Raw genomic sequence first — 16105 nt, forward strand, 5'->3', positions numbered from 1 at the left:
CCGTGAGCCCTTGCACTCACTCACAAAGAAGGGTAATTGAATGTGCTCGCCCCCTCTGTAATAAAGGTGTTCCAAAGTTTGAAGACCACCTTACGCTCTATTGTCCTGAAGAAGGCCATAAGAGCAATCCTAAGGCCAAAACATGTCGACCGCCTAACTAGGTGCAGTAGACCAATTACCAATCCACTTACATACCACTTTTTCTTTTAATCCTGTCCCTGTCCACACCTAATAAAGTTTCCTTATACAGGATAGGAGATATTCTTAATCACTAGTCATGCTTTACGACTGCGAACCACACAGACAGTCTCCCTCCTGGTGGAGTTTGGTAAATCACTTGGAGAACCGAACACTCAAGTGATTACGACCCGATGATGAACCTATCCACCTGACCACACGAGCGGAGAAAACATATACCGCGCACTGTGTTAGTGTGGTTGAGGGTCTCCGTTACAACACATGTGAGACTCTGGCTCTTCACCACTAGTGATTCATTCCACTATGATTATTAGCTCATTAATAATGGAAGCTGAATGAATCTCTGCTTCTCACTCCCTCATAGCGATTTGGACATTATAGGTTTGTTCAAGTGGGCTAATTGTGATCTACATATGGTTAACATCACAAAACCTGAATTACATAGTGATTAGGTACTCAAAGGGAACTCCACTGAAAGTGAGTGGATCGTGAGGTGCAATCTTTTAACACATCTTTAAACTGTTTCATGGTCTGGATGGTTAAATTTAGGAATCCATCATGACTCTAAAACGAGAGGAATAAATGTTGAAATCTTTGCAGCAGAGGGTAGAAACAGAGACACACATCGATGAGTCTACTGCAACTCAATGCGCAATATATATCACATAATCAAGCTAATTTATGTTATGCATCTATACCTTAAGCAACGTGTACATTGATGGTGTCACCTTATTGCTATGGTCATCTTTGCTGTCCTACTTCCATCTGCTGTGATGAGTTGAACCAAAAAGGGAAACCTCTGCCTACGTTCAAAACAAAGACGCATACCGTAGTCACTAACCACCATTTTAGGGACAACAATTTAAACAGATTTCTAGGAGCTAGGTTGGACAATGTTGGTAATGTAATTATTTGCATTAGCAGAAATCAGCAACTTGAGGACCAAATCTTTATCCTGTGTTGCACTCTCTCTGTGTTTCCTCTCTTTTAGTGGTCTTTGGGCAGTTTACCTTCTTCCAGACGGCTCTGAACGATGTTGTGGAAGTGCACGATGGAGCCACCGCGCACGCCCGCCTCCTGAGTTCTCTGTCCGGTTCCCACACTGGTATGGATCATCTAACTGGAGAGATGTTAGCAAAGGAATCAGCACATACAACACTGTTAATACCACCACCTTCACACTGGCCCTTTTTTCCTGTCTGTGTGCTACTTCTTATAAACGTTACTAGGACGTTTGTACTTAACCCACACAGCCTAGTGAAGCTGTGAAACTCCAGCTTGTTGAAGAGGGATAGAGATTTCCGCCTTCAGCTAAATTCACCAGTTTTGAGGTTAAACTTGGCTGGTCCCATTTCCTAGTGCTGCATGTCTTCACAGAGTGGTGGGCAGTGTGGGGGTTACTGGGTGTGTGAAATGTGCATAATTAAAATCTTGGTGTAATTATGTGACATGTCAGGACAATTACGTGAAACTATGCATAAATATGAGAACTGCCAATCGGTCATTAAGCGCTATACTGTAGTACGAAAATAATCCTTGCATAATTGTTTGACACAAGGGCACATTTTGTGCAAAAAACAACAACACCAAAACAAATGCTGCGAACAGCAGCTGCTTACTTTCTGGTTGTTTATGTTGTACCTGCACTATGATTTTTCTGCAAACATAATGGCGTAATCCTTGGAAATCTGTCTAACAAGCGTAAAACAAAATTTCTGAAATTACGGAACATACATAATTAAAATTTTGCTTGGCCTGATGATGTCAGAAAGTGTCACTCCAGCAACAGACATCTTGCTTGAGGAACTAGCGACTTTGCCTCCTGTGTGGATCACGGATGGAGGCTGCTGTAAGGTTGTGCAGGCCACCAACTACTTTGCAGACCCTTCACAACAGGCGGGATGGCTCCTCTCTTCTGCCAAGGACCGCAGAGATGCTGGTTTTTGTTTTAAAGCTGGCAAGCTTTAAACTTCTCGAAGCTTATGAAATAAAAACAAATGCAAAGTAGAGCAGCACAGCTTTGCTACTTCACAATCTCTGTCATAGGCGGAGTAGAGAAGATTCATAATGTTGGAACAAATTGTGGCATGAAGCTGAGACCCTGACAGATGTTTTCAAATACGTTCCTGAAGCTGAGATGCTGTAAGAATGGTACCCCATGGAGATATCATTCTAAGAGCAGGAGAAGAGGTTTTATGAGAATTAAGTAATGCTTATTAAGGTCGGTGGGGGGTGAAAAGATAGATAGCTGGGAGGATGGCAAGAAAAGTGGCACAAAAAGGAAGGGGAAATGTGTAGGAAGAATTAGAGGGAAACGTAGATTTATGGATCAGCGATTGATTGGTGTAAGTATGAATGGAGTAGGTAGGTAGGTAGGTTGATAGAGATAGATAGATAGATAGATAGATAGATAGATAGATAGATAGATAGATAGATAGATAGATAGACAGACAGACAGACAGACAGACAGACAGATAGATAGATAGATAGATAGATAGATAGATAGATAGATAGATAGATAGATAGATAGATAGATAGATAGATAGATAGATAGATAGATAGATAGATAGATAGATAGATAGATAGATAGATAGATAGATAGATAGATAGATTGATTGATTTCTGAAATCCTGGTGAGGTGCGTGCGGCTTCCATCGTCGCAAGGTTGGTAAACTGAGTAGCATTAAATTGGAAATAGCAGCTTCTGGTATGTAGAGTGATCATAGATAGTAAATTATAACATCAAGCTATATGTAGAAAAAATTAAGGCAGCATATATTTGATAAACAAATATCAATATGTATTCTTACGTTTACCACCAGATAATAAAATTCAGGGAAATTGAAAATTGTGCTTTGACGATTTTTCAAAGACTTTGGGTTGTATTTTATTATTCTTTGGTTCTGAAACCTTAATAGAAGATTTTTGATAAAATGACTGTTGCGTGTTTAAAATGTAACCCTTTGCTGTCTCTATGTGTTTTAACAGGGGAATCGCTGCCATTAGCAACTTCCAATCAGATCTTGATCAAATTCAGCTCGAAGGGCCAAGCAACTGCCAAAGGATTCCACTTTGTCTACCAAGGTAGGTCAGACGCAAGGTAAACGCCTTGTGCATTGCAAGGCCACGAGCCTTTAGTAACCCTGTCATCCTATGATCAGAGGGCAATGTGTCCGTAGTGAGGAGCATACCAAAGAAGACCATTGAGATGGGTGTCTGTGAGTTAATTGTGAGGACAGACTATCTTTCACAGAAGAAGTGTTGTGCTGGGTTATGATCTATGAGCCCTCACCTAGGGATATTTAATACCTTGCAGAATAAAAGGACAACAAAATGGGAGAGAGTAAGCAGGACAATGTCATTGGTATTTGAAAGCATGCATCCTACTTTACTATTAAGAACACAATCTGACATCAGAACATGTCCACAATAGGAAAATGTCATTACCTGCTTGTAATAACGTATCATACAAGAGTAGGGATATCACAATGCCATATTCCCTTCATGGTGAGGTGCTAGCTCCTCTCTTCCTTCTCGAAGACCCTCTCTATCACCGTTATGTTGCAGCAACATCTTTGCTTTCATTCCCATTTCTGTCCCATCAGTGGCACAATTTTAAGTCCAAGAATGAAAAAATAGATCTGAATGACCCACTCATGTCTTACCTTATTTTTTGTAAAGTGCAAACACCAACTTATTATTTGGAATAATGGACCCCCGAAACAGAACATTAAGAGGTGTTGTGAAAGTTACTTCGGAGTTCTGTAACCTCATAGAGGCACATAGCCTGCAGCTTTCTTCCTGTGAATGGTCTCGCAACACTTTGGCGACTGGAAGTATCTATATTATGAACAGTTGAAATTACATTACCTCATATTTAATGCTAAGATCTGCTGACCAATCGACTGTTATGCATGTGGCAGATTATGCAGCTTGGTAGTGTTGATAATAACTGACATCTGGTGTATAGAGACCTACAGGGGAATTATTAGTAGAGATAAGAATTCACCTACCACTAGCAATAAGCCATTTTGAATTTTAAACTGCAGTGCATTGTGGGGCAAGATTATGCCACACTTTGGACACTCTGTCATGCTTTTGGCTAGCACCCTGCACCTCATTGGGAAGGGGTGCCCTACTGCTTGTTACCCCAGATCAATGAATAAATATGTGCAAGCTGCATAGCAACTCGGATTTGCTGCCTGAAACTACAAGAAGAAGGTCTGCCCTGCTGGAACCCTGGCCACACAGCATTTCTCTCTGAAGGACTGCTCATGTTGCACTCTTGGAACTACAGACTTGAGGACTTTTCCTTGCTTCAAAAATGATTAAGGAGTGGACTCCCTGAAAGCAACAGGTTAACGGATCTTTCCTGCACCATCTCCTGCACCATCTCCCTCAAGAAGTCCCCACCCAGCCTGGAGTGCGTCCAGTGGATTGTTAAGGATTTGTCCAGGTGAATTGTGGAAATTGCAGTCCCAAACTTTCAAGGATCATAACCAAGCTTGTAGACCCTTGGATTTGTGTTTTGGACTCTTTGAACCCCAAGAGAAACTTTAGGAAGAAATTCCAGAAGTTTGGAACAACTTTTGTAAAAAACTCCATAAGTGAACCGACCAGACATCGAAAGTCAAACAGACTACCTTCAACCAAGATAAGGCCTGGATTTCAGGTTCATCTCGCTGAAAGCTCCGGAGCTCAAGACTTCCAGGAGTTGACTGAGAGTTCTAGCTGAACCAAGCCGGTGAAGCCGCTGAAAATCCGGCCTGACAAAGTGCTTGCTCGCCATCAAGAACAGATCCTCCATAAACGTTTCTAAGTGTGAAGGTCAGATTTTGACTTGGGCTCCCACTTAGTGTATCTGACCAGGGCTCCATCGCGGTTGGCCTCAAATTTTGAAGTTGTCCCGGTCAAGTGAGACCAGATGTCCCAAGTTGGCGCTATTTGTTTTTAAGCATAGATAGTGGTTAATCTTTAGAAAATTATCTCTCTGGTTCTCTATATTGGATTTTCGTCATTTTGGTGTCATTTTCAAGATAAAAGTATTTCCTATTTTTATAAATTGGTTTGGGATTTTTATTGTGTGTTGTGTCTTATGTATTTAATGTATTGGTGTTTTTAAACACTTTACATATCTGTCTCCGGAGTTAAACCTGCCTGCCTGCTCGCAGCCAGCTACCGAGGGTTGATCCAGGGTCTAATGTATCAAGACCTTGACGGGCTTATATTGCATTGATTATTTTCTCTCCTTTGGAGTAAGAGCTGGCTAAATCCACCTACTGGTGTGGCTCATTTCCCTTAACACTCCACCTCCAGAGGATTCCATTCCCGGGCTTGCTATCTGGCTGGGGTTACAGGAAGAGGGGGTAGGGCTGGTTGGCATTCCTTACTGTCCTGCTCTCTTTGAAGTCCAGTTTGATTTACCCAGCCCCCAACCTGGCCTGATCTCTTCAGCTGCAGAGCTCCCCATCAGATAACCTCTGCTCTATGCAGGGGACTTATCACCTCATCAAAGCAGCTTGGCTAAGCCTGTTAGGGTTGAACAATCAGGGAAAGCGACTAGAAGGCTGGATTTTGTCTCACACAAATGAAAGTCCTATAACCTATTTTCTGTACTAGTTATGATAAATCCAACCGTGGAAAGTTGTTAGATTTATCATTGTCAATATTTTATGTCCATGAATGACAATCTTTAACTCTTCCCTAGCTATAGTATACTTAAATATCCTATTCCAATGTTAGCCTATGTAGCTACTAATCTACAAAGGGGGAATTTAAATTGGCAGTTTTTCCTTCACCAGGGCATTTAAAACATATTTGATAATGCCCCTGATTATAGATACAATGCACCCACCGCTGGGGCATCTAAGGGAGACCTTAGGGGTGACTTATGTGTAAAGTACCTGTGTGGAAGTACCTTTCATTCCAAAGTTGAATTTGCATATAATGCACTTTTAAAAACAGTCTGAAAAGCAGGGCTGCCTTTACAAATTAACAGCAGGCAACACAGTAGTACACACTCAAGTGCAGGAAAACGACTGGGCCTCTAACACCCCCTCCCCTATTATATACTAGGGACCTATAGGTGGTTTGAATCCCCCTTGCCTTGTTATGTACTAGGGACTTACAGGGGTCTGTCATTGCCAATTGTAATTATACCTAATTACCATATACCTTTTTAGTCAGGGCACTGGCCCTGGACCTGGTTAGCAGAGCCTTAGGCACAGTCAGAGTTAATTACCACCAGTTTCAGTCAAAACATGGGGGTGACAGGGCAAAAAGGATGACTTTCTCACATGGGTGCGTAGGTTCAGAAGGATGTGTCAAAATTGGTACTTACTGTGAGAATTGATTTACGCAAATGCACGTTAGGAATACAAAACACCAGAGAATGTGATGCACCTTCACGATCTCCCCCTGATCCCTTCCTAGTCTTTCACCTGTTTAGTATATTACTTTCATGCCCCCTCTACTTTGTTTTAGCATCATATCTCATCATTATTTTACTTTTCCTCTCATTGCTCATCCTTTGTCTCCTATCAGTTTTTTGTACTTCTCTTCCTTCTTTTCTTCTGTTTTCTGACCTCCCATTGGCAATTTCAGTTAAGAAAACAGAAGTTTTTCATAACAGCCAATACATCTGAAAAGCTGATGGGCCTGTGTCACAGTCAATGGCCTTAAGTAAACCCTGGTTTACCCTAGGGCTAGCCTATGCCCTCTAACCTTTTGGAGTCACCAGGAGCGATAAATGATGGGTCCAGCAACCTTCTTTGCTTTTTTTGTTTGCAAATTGACATCAAACGCTTATTTATATTTCTATCAGCCTTTATAACAAACATTTTGAAAATCCATATTGGGAGAATTAAAGAAACATAGAAACAGCCATCCAAGAGGGGTGTTTCCTACTTTTATTAAATGTGTTAAGAGGAGGTCAACTTAAGCTAATAACCTATTCGGCTCTTTGGCAAAATACTTGGTCAACTCTACTATTAGAGCAAATTATATCTCATTTCTCTGATAATCATAGGGCAGTTTTGGCTGCTTTGCTTTTTGGATAAATATTCTAGATCTGTATGGTCATTTTTAGGGCAAGGCCACATGCCTATCTTTGAGAAAGTTATCTTGGTGTCCTACTAATTGAAAGAGCCTAGAGAGCTCCTTGTGTTCTTTCAACTGTGCTTTTCATGCACATTGAAGGATGGTTCTCATCCAGTTTTGCTGGTTGTTTTCACAAATTGTGCATTTTGTTTCCTAGCTGTACCCCGCACCAGTGCCACCCAGTGCAGCTCCATTCCAGAGCCCAAGCATGGCAGGAGGATCGGGAATGACTTCTCGGTGGGAGCAGTGGTCCGCTTTGAGTGTAACCCTGGCTATGTGCTGCTGGAGTCCCCGAACATTGAGTGCCAGGCGGTGCCAGGAGCCTTGGCACAATGGAATAGCTCAGTACCAGCCTGCGTGGGTATGTACTTCCATTCAGTTAGTGTGCTGAGGTCACCTCACCCAAACCAAAAACTTAACTGAGAGTTTGTTCTTGTTCTATGTGCATATTTGTGTTTTTGTATGCCTTCTCATGGCTTGAGTAGCACATATGTCTATCTGTGAAGAGGCTGGCCTTTTCTTTTTAGAAGTGGCGCATGTTAGGGTCAGCCTTAAGGCATTCAACATTGCATTCAATATTTGAGACCGTACTAGAGCAGATTTTCATACCGTGTAAAACTGAGATTATTGACTTTTTATTATGGTCAGGATTGTAGATGCCGAGCATGGTTGTATGTTTTTTTACTTGAAGTTTGTAGTGACTCAATACACATCATAGGAGATGATCTTATATATATTATTTATTCATAATTACTGACTGTGAATTTTTTGTCATTTTCTTCTGACAATGGATACACCAGAGGGCGATGATCTTTTCTCAACCAAAATGTCTTACCCCACAAATAGGGTTTAAACTTTTCCACCCCCCAAGTGTAACCCGATATTTCTTTTTCCATGACAGAGTTCCGAGCCTCCACATATTTCAACCTCCTCAAAGCAAAACCTACAGTCACCTGTTTAGAATCATCCCATTGCAATGCCACTGCCATACTGTGCTGCGCTACAGTCACAGAAACTTTACTACGCGCAACATAAGGTTCAAGTCCCAAAGCCAATGGAATACATTGTTTAATCAAATCAAAGTTTTCTTGGCACAGCGCTGGTCACTGCAATTCTGGATTGTGTGTCAGTAGGTTTCGATCACATTCAGTAAGTGTATCAACATTCCTGATGAATTTCGAATAAAATTCACAGAGACCTAAAAATGATCAAAGTTGTTCTTTGTCACAGAGGTGTGGAGCTTTATTAACGCCAACCATCAATCCAGGTTTGAGATTGACACCGTCACTGGACAGCACATGTCCCAATTATTTAACTTTATTCACACCAAATACACAGTTGTCTCCTCTTAGAGTAACTCCATTGTATAGAAGCACCTTCAACACTTGATCTAAATCCACATCGTGCTTGACTTTGGTCTCAGCAAACACTATTATATCATCTAGAAAAATTACCACATTTGCAATACTCTTTAGCATTTTCATCATTACCTTTTGAAGTATGTAGGCTGCTGCTACGAGTCCAAGTGGCATTTGGCAGAGTTGGAATGTACCATCAGGTGTCACAAAAGCAATGTGGTGTCTTGAATCTTTATCCAATTCCGCCCGATGATGCGGAGCACGCAGATTAAGCTTGCTTAACTGTTCGACTGGCCAACAGATGTTATAGGATCCTCAATACGGGGTAGCTGGAAGTGCTCCACTCAGAAGGCATTATTGAGGCACCTAAGATCAATGAAGGGATGCAATTTTCCTAATTTATTTTCTTCTAGAATAATCAACTTAGATGACCTAGTGACATAACAGATTTCATGTTATTACAAAAAGTGTGAAAAAAAGATAGCTCACGTACATACATAGAGTGCAGCAGTGGAGGAGCGTAGCCCCACTGCTTTTTTGCAGTGACACAAAGGGAAAATAAAATTATAATAACTTGTGTTATTATCATTTTATTTTCTCCTACTTCCACCTGCTCTACGTTAGATGGCGGGGGTAGGGTTGGAGTAGTAGCACCCTCCTAACGTGCGCAGTGACTGCTTGGCCGGCCCTCTCGGGCCACCCAAAACAGCCTTTCACACTTCGCTTGTTCTCCATGCAGGCTGCATTACAGCCTGCATGGAGACCATGTCCAGGCCTCTAGCCAGCGTCTGAGCACTGAAACGTGGCGCTCAGACCAATCACAACGCTGCTAAGGCAGCATTGTGCTTGGCTGACTGGTCGCCTGGGTGTGCTTTTGGTAAGGCCGAGCGAGGGAGGACTACGGAGGTGAGGAAGTGGCAAGAAGGTACTTTTTTTTTAATTCCCGCTTCCCCTGCGTCCTCCCCCCACCGCCCGCCCCCTACCTCCAGCATTCTCGCCCCCTCCAGCCTGCACCCCCCTACATCCGATCAGTGCTGGCCGCTGCTGGAGTGCAGATACCACAAGGTTGTTTGATGTTTCTGTGTATGATTTTAGGCTTGCTTATTGTGGTCACACATTTAAGGCATAGTACCTTATTTAACTGCTTGAGGCTTCTGAATATGGTGAAGTATGAGTGTGGAGAAAATTGCCTTTTTAGCTTCAAATTGAACACCCACTATTTGTGTCTGTCTAAGGTCTATAGATTTTCATAATAAGGCCTGAAACTGAATCTGTTTCGCCTAATGTTTACCCCTGTGCAAAAAAATTGAGAATACCCATTATGCTCCGAGTTACTATTTCCATGCTAGGGAATTGAAGAAACAGGTCTTTCTTTAAGCATACTCTGAAACACAGTACGTAAAACTTTCACCAATGTAAAAAATGCAACAAAACGAATGCTGCTCTGTTCGTACTGTTTATCAATCAAAGAAACTTTTCAAGCGTTTCAAATTATGTGAAGATTTTTTTTCCATTTCAATGTATGTGACCAGCAAAAAAACATAGCCATATACGATTGCTTCAGTTTTTTAACAGTGATTTTCTATGGATCGGATTTGTTTTTAAATGAACCCCCATTGTACATATGAATGATTTACAAGCAGTAAATGAAACGTATGTGCTTTGCCATGTTTCATTATTCATTTCCGCTATGTTTCCCCAATCACAAAAAGATATATTTAAAATTGACCTGAGCTCAATTCCTTATAGAAGCACCAAGAGGAAATGTGATATAATGTGGCCCTCGGTGTCTGATAATGTATTCAGTTCCAGAGCAGGAGCTGTTCCTGAATTGCCCCTTTCCATCACTGCATGTTCAGCTTGTTTCCATGGCAGCAGGTGTATTTCTGCGTTGTTTGATCCATGCACCCAACATCGGTTAGAGGGAGCTGCCCACCCCACAGTGTAGTTGCCTTGTTCTTGTAAAATTTAACAACCTCATCTGTACGGTTGCTCGTGGCGAGGCATCCATCGAGAAATAGGCATTTTTACTGACTCTAAAGCCAATAAACAATAAACAAAAAAAATGCTAAACGACCACTGTTGTCTCGTGTGCCACATTGACTTGTAAGACTAACAGCTGTATCGAGGTCTGGTCGTCAAAGGCTGCGCGAGGCAGGGCGCCCAGAAGAGTGTAAACACTGCGGCCAGCCCAGTGGGTCTGGAGCCTCTGTTCAAGGCTGCAGAACTCTGTGACATCCAGGGCCTTTTTTCATAATTCGCTGTCATAATCGCTGCGGCTGCTGCCTTTCTTATATATTTGTCGATTTATGGTTTATGGCCTATGCTGCATAAATAAACATGCGGGCTAACCTGTCTGGGGTGTCACAGATGAACACTCCTCTCTCTTCCAGTTTGCGGCCTGTGTTCCATAAATATATGGCCTCAGTCTAACGGTTTCCTTGTGAAGTAGTTAAAGAGTACCACCTTCCTACCCCCGCCCTTCGGTGCAATTTGTGACGTTGGTGACAAGAGGACGTATCATCGGGTGCTGTGCCAGTTGCTTACATTTATTTATGTGTGTATGTAACATGTTGGAGGCGCTGGGTTTGAACCTTGGAGTGACTGTGTCTGTTCGTTTTGTCCTGAGGTACGCTGTCATCTTAAATGGCCCCTGTAATAGTTTTCTTGACCATCCATGGAGGATGTGTGATAATTGCACTTAGATATAGTGTTCCAGATATTTATCTCATATTTATTTGTGGTGTTTCTAATACATAACTTGCCATATTCCCCACAGTCACTCGTGGCGTTCATCATGTTCACTTGAAGCATGTTTCATATTCCCTTCTGTTTTCGTGCTCTCTTGTGTGTTTCTTCGTGTTCACTTGCACTATTTCTCATATTCATTCATGGTCCGCCTCATATTCACTTGTGGTGTTTCTCATACTCACTCGTGGCGTTTCTCATACTCACCCGTGGTGCTTCTCACACTCACTCGTGGTGTTTCTCATACTCACTCGTGGTGTTTCTCATACTCACTCGTGGTGTTTCTCATATTCTTTCATGGTCCGCCTCATATTCACTTGTGGTGTTTCTCATACTCTACTCACTCGTGTTTCTCATACTCACTCGTTGTGTTTCTCATACTCACCCGTGGTGCTTCTTATACGCACTTGTGGTGTTTCTCATACTCACTCGTGGTGTTTCTCATATTCATTCATGGTCCGCCTCATATTCACTTGTGGTGTCCTCATATTCAGGTCACACATTTTTCATGTTCCTCTGTGCCGTTTTTAAATTCTCTTGCGTGGTTCTTCATGTGCAATTATGGTGTTTCTAATATTGATTTGTAGTCTGCTTCATATTCGGCTGTGGTGTTTTTCATATTCAGCTATGGTGTTTCTCTTATTAACACGCGATGTGCCTCATAGTCACTTGTGGCTTTCCTCATATTCAATCATGGCATTTTTCATATTGACTTGCAACAGGTGTTTCTCATACTCACTCGTGGTGTTTCACATATCGCAACAGGTGTTTCTCATACTCACTCATGGTGTTTCTCATACTCACTCGTGGTGTTTCACATATCACAACAGGTGTTTCTCATACTCACTCGTGGTGCTTCTCATACTCACTCGTGGTGCCATACTCACTCGTGGTGTTTCTCATACTCACCCGTGGTGTTTGACGTATTGCAACAGGTGTTTCTCATACTCATTTGTGGTGTTTCTCATACTCAGTCGTGGTGTTTCTCATACTCACTTGTGGTGCTTCTCATACTTACTCGTGGTGTTTCTCATACTCACTTGTGGTGCTTCTCATACTCAGCTCTGGTGTTTCTCTAATTAACTTGCGATGTGCCTCATAGTCACTTGTGGCTTTCCTCATATTCAATCATGGCATTTTTCATATTGACTTGTGACAGTTTTCATACACTTTTATGGGGTTCTTGGTGTTCAATAGATTGTACCTAATACTTGCTTATATTCTTCGTATTCACTTACGATGATCCTCGTATTCGTTTGTGACAGTCTTCAAAGTCATATGTGGTGTTTCACATATCGCAACAGGTGTTTCTCATACTCACTCATGGTGTTTCACATATCGCAACAGGTGTTTCTCATACTCACTCGTGGTGTTTCTCATACTCACTCGTAGTGCTTCTCATACTCACTCGTGGTGTTTCACATATCGCAACAGGTGTTTCTCATACTCACTCGTGGTGTTTCTCATACTCACCCGTGGTGCTTCTCATACTTACTCGTGGTGCTTCTCATACTCAGCTCTGGTGTTTCTCTTATTAACTTGCGATGTGCCTCATAGTCACTTGTGGCTTTCCTCATATTCAATCATGGCATTTTTCATATTGACTTGTGACAGTTTTCATACTCTTTTATTGGGTTCTTGGTGTTCAATAGATTGTACCTAATACTTGCTTATATTCTTCATATTCACTTACGATGATCTTCGTATTAGTTTGTGACAGTCTTCAAAGTCATATGTGGAGTTTCACATATCGCAACAGGTGTTTCTCATACTCACTCGTGGTGTTTCACATATCGCAACAGGTGTTTCTCATACTCACTCGTGGTGCTTCTCATACTCACTCGGGGTGTTTCACATATCGCAACAGGTGTTTCTCATACTCACTCGTGGTGTTTCTCATACTTACCTGTGGTGCTTCTCATACTTACTCATGGTGCTTCTCATACTTATTTGTGGTGTTTCTCATACTCACTTGTGGTGCTTCTCATACTCAGCTCTGGTGTTTCTCTTATTAGCTTGCGATGTGTCTCATAGTCACTTGTGACTTTCCTCATATTCAATCATGGCATTTTTCATATTGACTTGTGACAGTTTTCATACTCTTTTATGAAGTTCTTGGTGTTCAATAGATTGTACCTAATACTTGCTTATACTCTTCATACTCGTAGTTGCGCCGGAGGTGCGCCAGAGGTAAGCCCGTTTGCGCCCGTTCGCGTCCCGGGCGCATCAGGGGCGCCTCTGGCCACTCAGCTGGTCGACAACCATGAGGATGTCAACAATTTATCGTACCGCACGGGGGACGTGGCTCAACATCGACCGTGTCCTTCAGCGGCCAAAAATCTTTCCTGCGGTCTACTGAACGTCCGCTCCCTTGTGAAGCACCATGCCGAGATAGCCCTGCTATTGGAGTCCTTACAATTGGACATACTATTCGTAACGGAAACATGGGCCACGGCGGATAGTGGATTGGAACTAGGTTGGGCTTGCCCACCGGGCTATCTGATCAGACATGTACCTCGTACCTCTGGTAGGGGAGGTGGAGTAGGCTACATCTTTAAAGACTCGATTTCCCTGGTGGAGCTAGCGGTTAGGGAAGTAATGGGGTTTGAGCTTATGGGCTTTTCCATTATGTCCCAGGGTGGCTCGTTGATCACAGGGTTGCTATGCTATAGGCCTCCCTCCTCGACCACAACCTCTCTTCAGCCATTGGTTGATTTAATTTACGATCTTTCAAACTCCCATGCTAAAGTTTTAATATTGGGAGACTTTAACCTCTGGCCGTCCGGCCCTCAAGACCTGGCCTATAGAGAGCTCTGCCAATCGTGCGGTAATATTCAACTTACACAGCTGATTTTATCACCCACGCACGTTAAGGGACACGTGTTAGATCTGATCTTTGCTGAGCCGGAGGTGGTGGTGGTGAATGAGATCTTGGAGCAGGATTGGACAGATCATTTTCTGATCACTATGTCCATTGGTGTACCCGGGCCGTTAAAATCAACTACTACAAGTGGCTTTAAATTTAAGCGCCAATGGGCCCGACTGCTTAGAGAGCCAACTCGCCCTATTCTACTGCCTAGGGGTTTTCAGGTGGAGGACAGTGTAGATAAGAGCTACGCTGCACTCTGTCAGCAAATCTCGACATCCCTAGACGAATTGGCTCCTCTGCGGAGGGTGAGGGAGAGACCTAGAGCGACTAATGCCTGGTTTAACGACGATCTGAGACAGCATAAGATCCGCTGCAAACAGGCTGAGCGTACTTGGAGGAAAGGATACAAGGAGTTGGACAGGGTAGTGTACAGAGTGGCCTTACAGGTATATAAGAATCAGCTGAGAAGTGCTAAGGTAAAGTTCTTAGAAGATACCTTGGATAGGGCCACAAATAAATCGCAAACCCTGTTCAAGCTGGTCAACAATTTATCTAATCCGTCCTGTACAGCTCCCGCTATTCCGGCCTCTCAGGACCTGTGCGATTCTTTGGCCGCTGCATTTGAGGAGAAAATAAGAACAATCTTGAATGGACTCTCAGTGCCCGGACAACTGGGGTCACCGTTACCTCCTTCACTGGAACCTCTTCGCTATTCGGTATCGCTCCGGGATAACAACAAGGTGGATACTTTCTGTTTACCTTGCTTTCCCATTCCTACATCGGAGGAGTTTGATTCATTGGCCAATGGAGTGTCCTCGGGCTCACCACTGGATCCAATGCCTCATAAGATCTGGAAGGCATTTCAGGATGAGCTGTTCCCTCCACTTCATTCCATCTGCTGTCAGTCACTGATGACGGCGACAGTTCCAGTTAGCTGGAAAGTGGCAATAGTAACTCCACTATTAAAAAAGGCTTCCTTAGATCCATCCTGTCCAGCTAATTATAGGCCCATCTCGCTTCTACCTTTTGTAATAAAGGTCCTTGAGAGATGGGTCACAAAAGCCTTGTCCAACTATCTGGAATTAAACTCCTGCCTGGATATAGCTCAGTATGGCTTTAGGCCGGCACATGGCACGGAGACCGCATTGGTCACCGTGTTAGATGATCTGCGAACGCGTGTCGACAGGGGCAGGTCAGTCTTTCTGGTACTGCTGGACATGTCGGCCGCGTTTGACACGGTTGACCATGCGGTTCTCTTGGAGCGTCTCCATAGTGCGGGTGTAACCAGTCTAGCTTTAGATTGGTTAACGTCCTATCTCAGCGACAGACAGCAAGCAGTGGCTTTACCACCTTTTCAATCAGCCACTCGACAGGTGAAGCAGGGAGTTCCTCAAGGGTCGGCGATTAGCCCGATCCTGTTTAATTTATATCTTCGACCCCTTATAGCACTGATTAAGTCATTCGGCATATCAGTCATCAATTATGCCGATGACACTCAACTGATTTTTTCATTTGAGGGTAGTGAGTCGGTTTCGAAAGACACCTTTCATCGCTGCATGTCGGCCACAGCTGAATGGCTGCGAACCAACTCACTCCAATTTAATGGGGCCAAAACAGAGGTTCTCCATTGCTCTCCTGATCGCCTCCCCCGGGCGCTGCCTGATGATTTTTGGCCACCTTCCATTCCTGGCTCTGTGGCAGGAGCTAAATCGGCCCGTAATTTAGGAGTGGTATTCGAACCGGACCTACAGTTGGATGGTTCAGTTAATAAGACCGCAGCGACTTGTATGGGCCTGCTCCGTGCCCTACGCAAAATTTTGCCTATTCTCCCCAA

General features: G+C 43.1%; 1 protein-coding gene across 1 annotated transcript in view; it reads left to right on the plus strand.

The window, feature by feature from the left end:
* Nucleotides 1-16105, plus strand: part of CSMD2 (CUB and Sushi multiple domains 2) — a 1634099-nt gene that overhangs the window by 1378355 nt on the left and 239639 nt on the right. The window contains exons 32-34 of the mRNA XM_085648024.1: nucleotides 1190-1303; nucleotides 3187-3282; nucleotides 7454-7657. Coding sequence (XP_085504150.1) covers nucleotides 1190-1303; nucleotides 3187-3282; nucleotides 7454-7657 — 414 coding nt within the window. The remainder of the gene's footprint in view (nucleotides 1-1189; nucleotides 1304-3186; nucleotides 3283-7453; nucleotides 7658-16105) is intronic.

The sequence above is a fragment of the Triturus cristatus genome, chromosome 3_2 (assembly GCF_964204655.1).
Source record: "Triturus cristatus chromosome 3_2, aTriCri1.1, whole genome shotgun sequence".
NCBI lineage: Eukaryota > Metazoa > Chordata > Amphibia > Caudata > Salamandridae > Triturus > Triturus cristatus.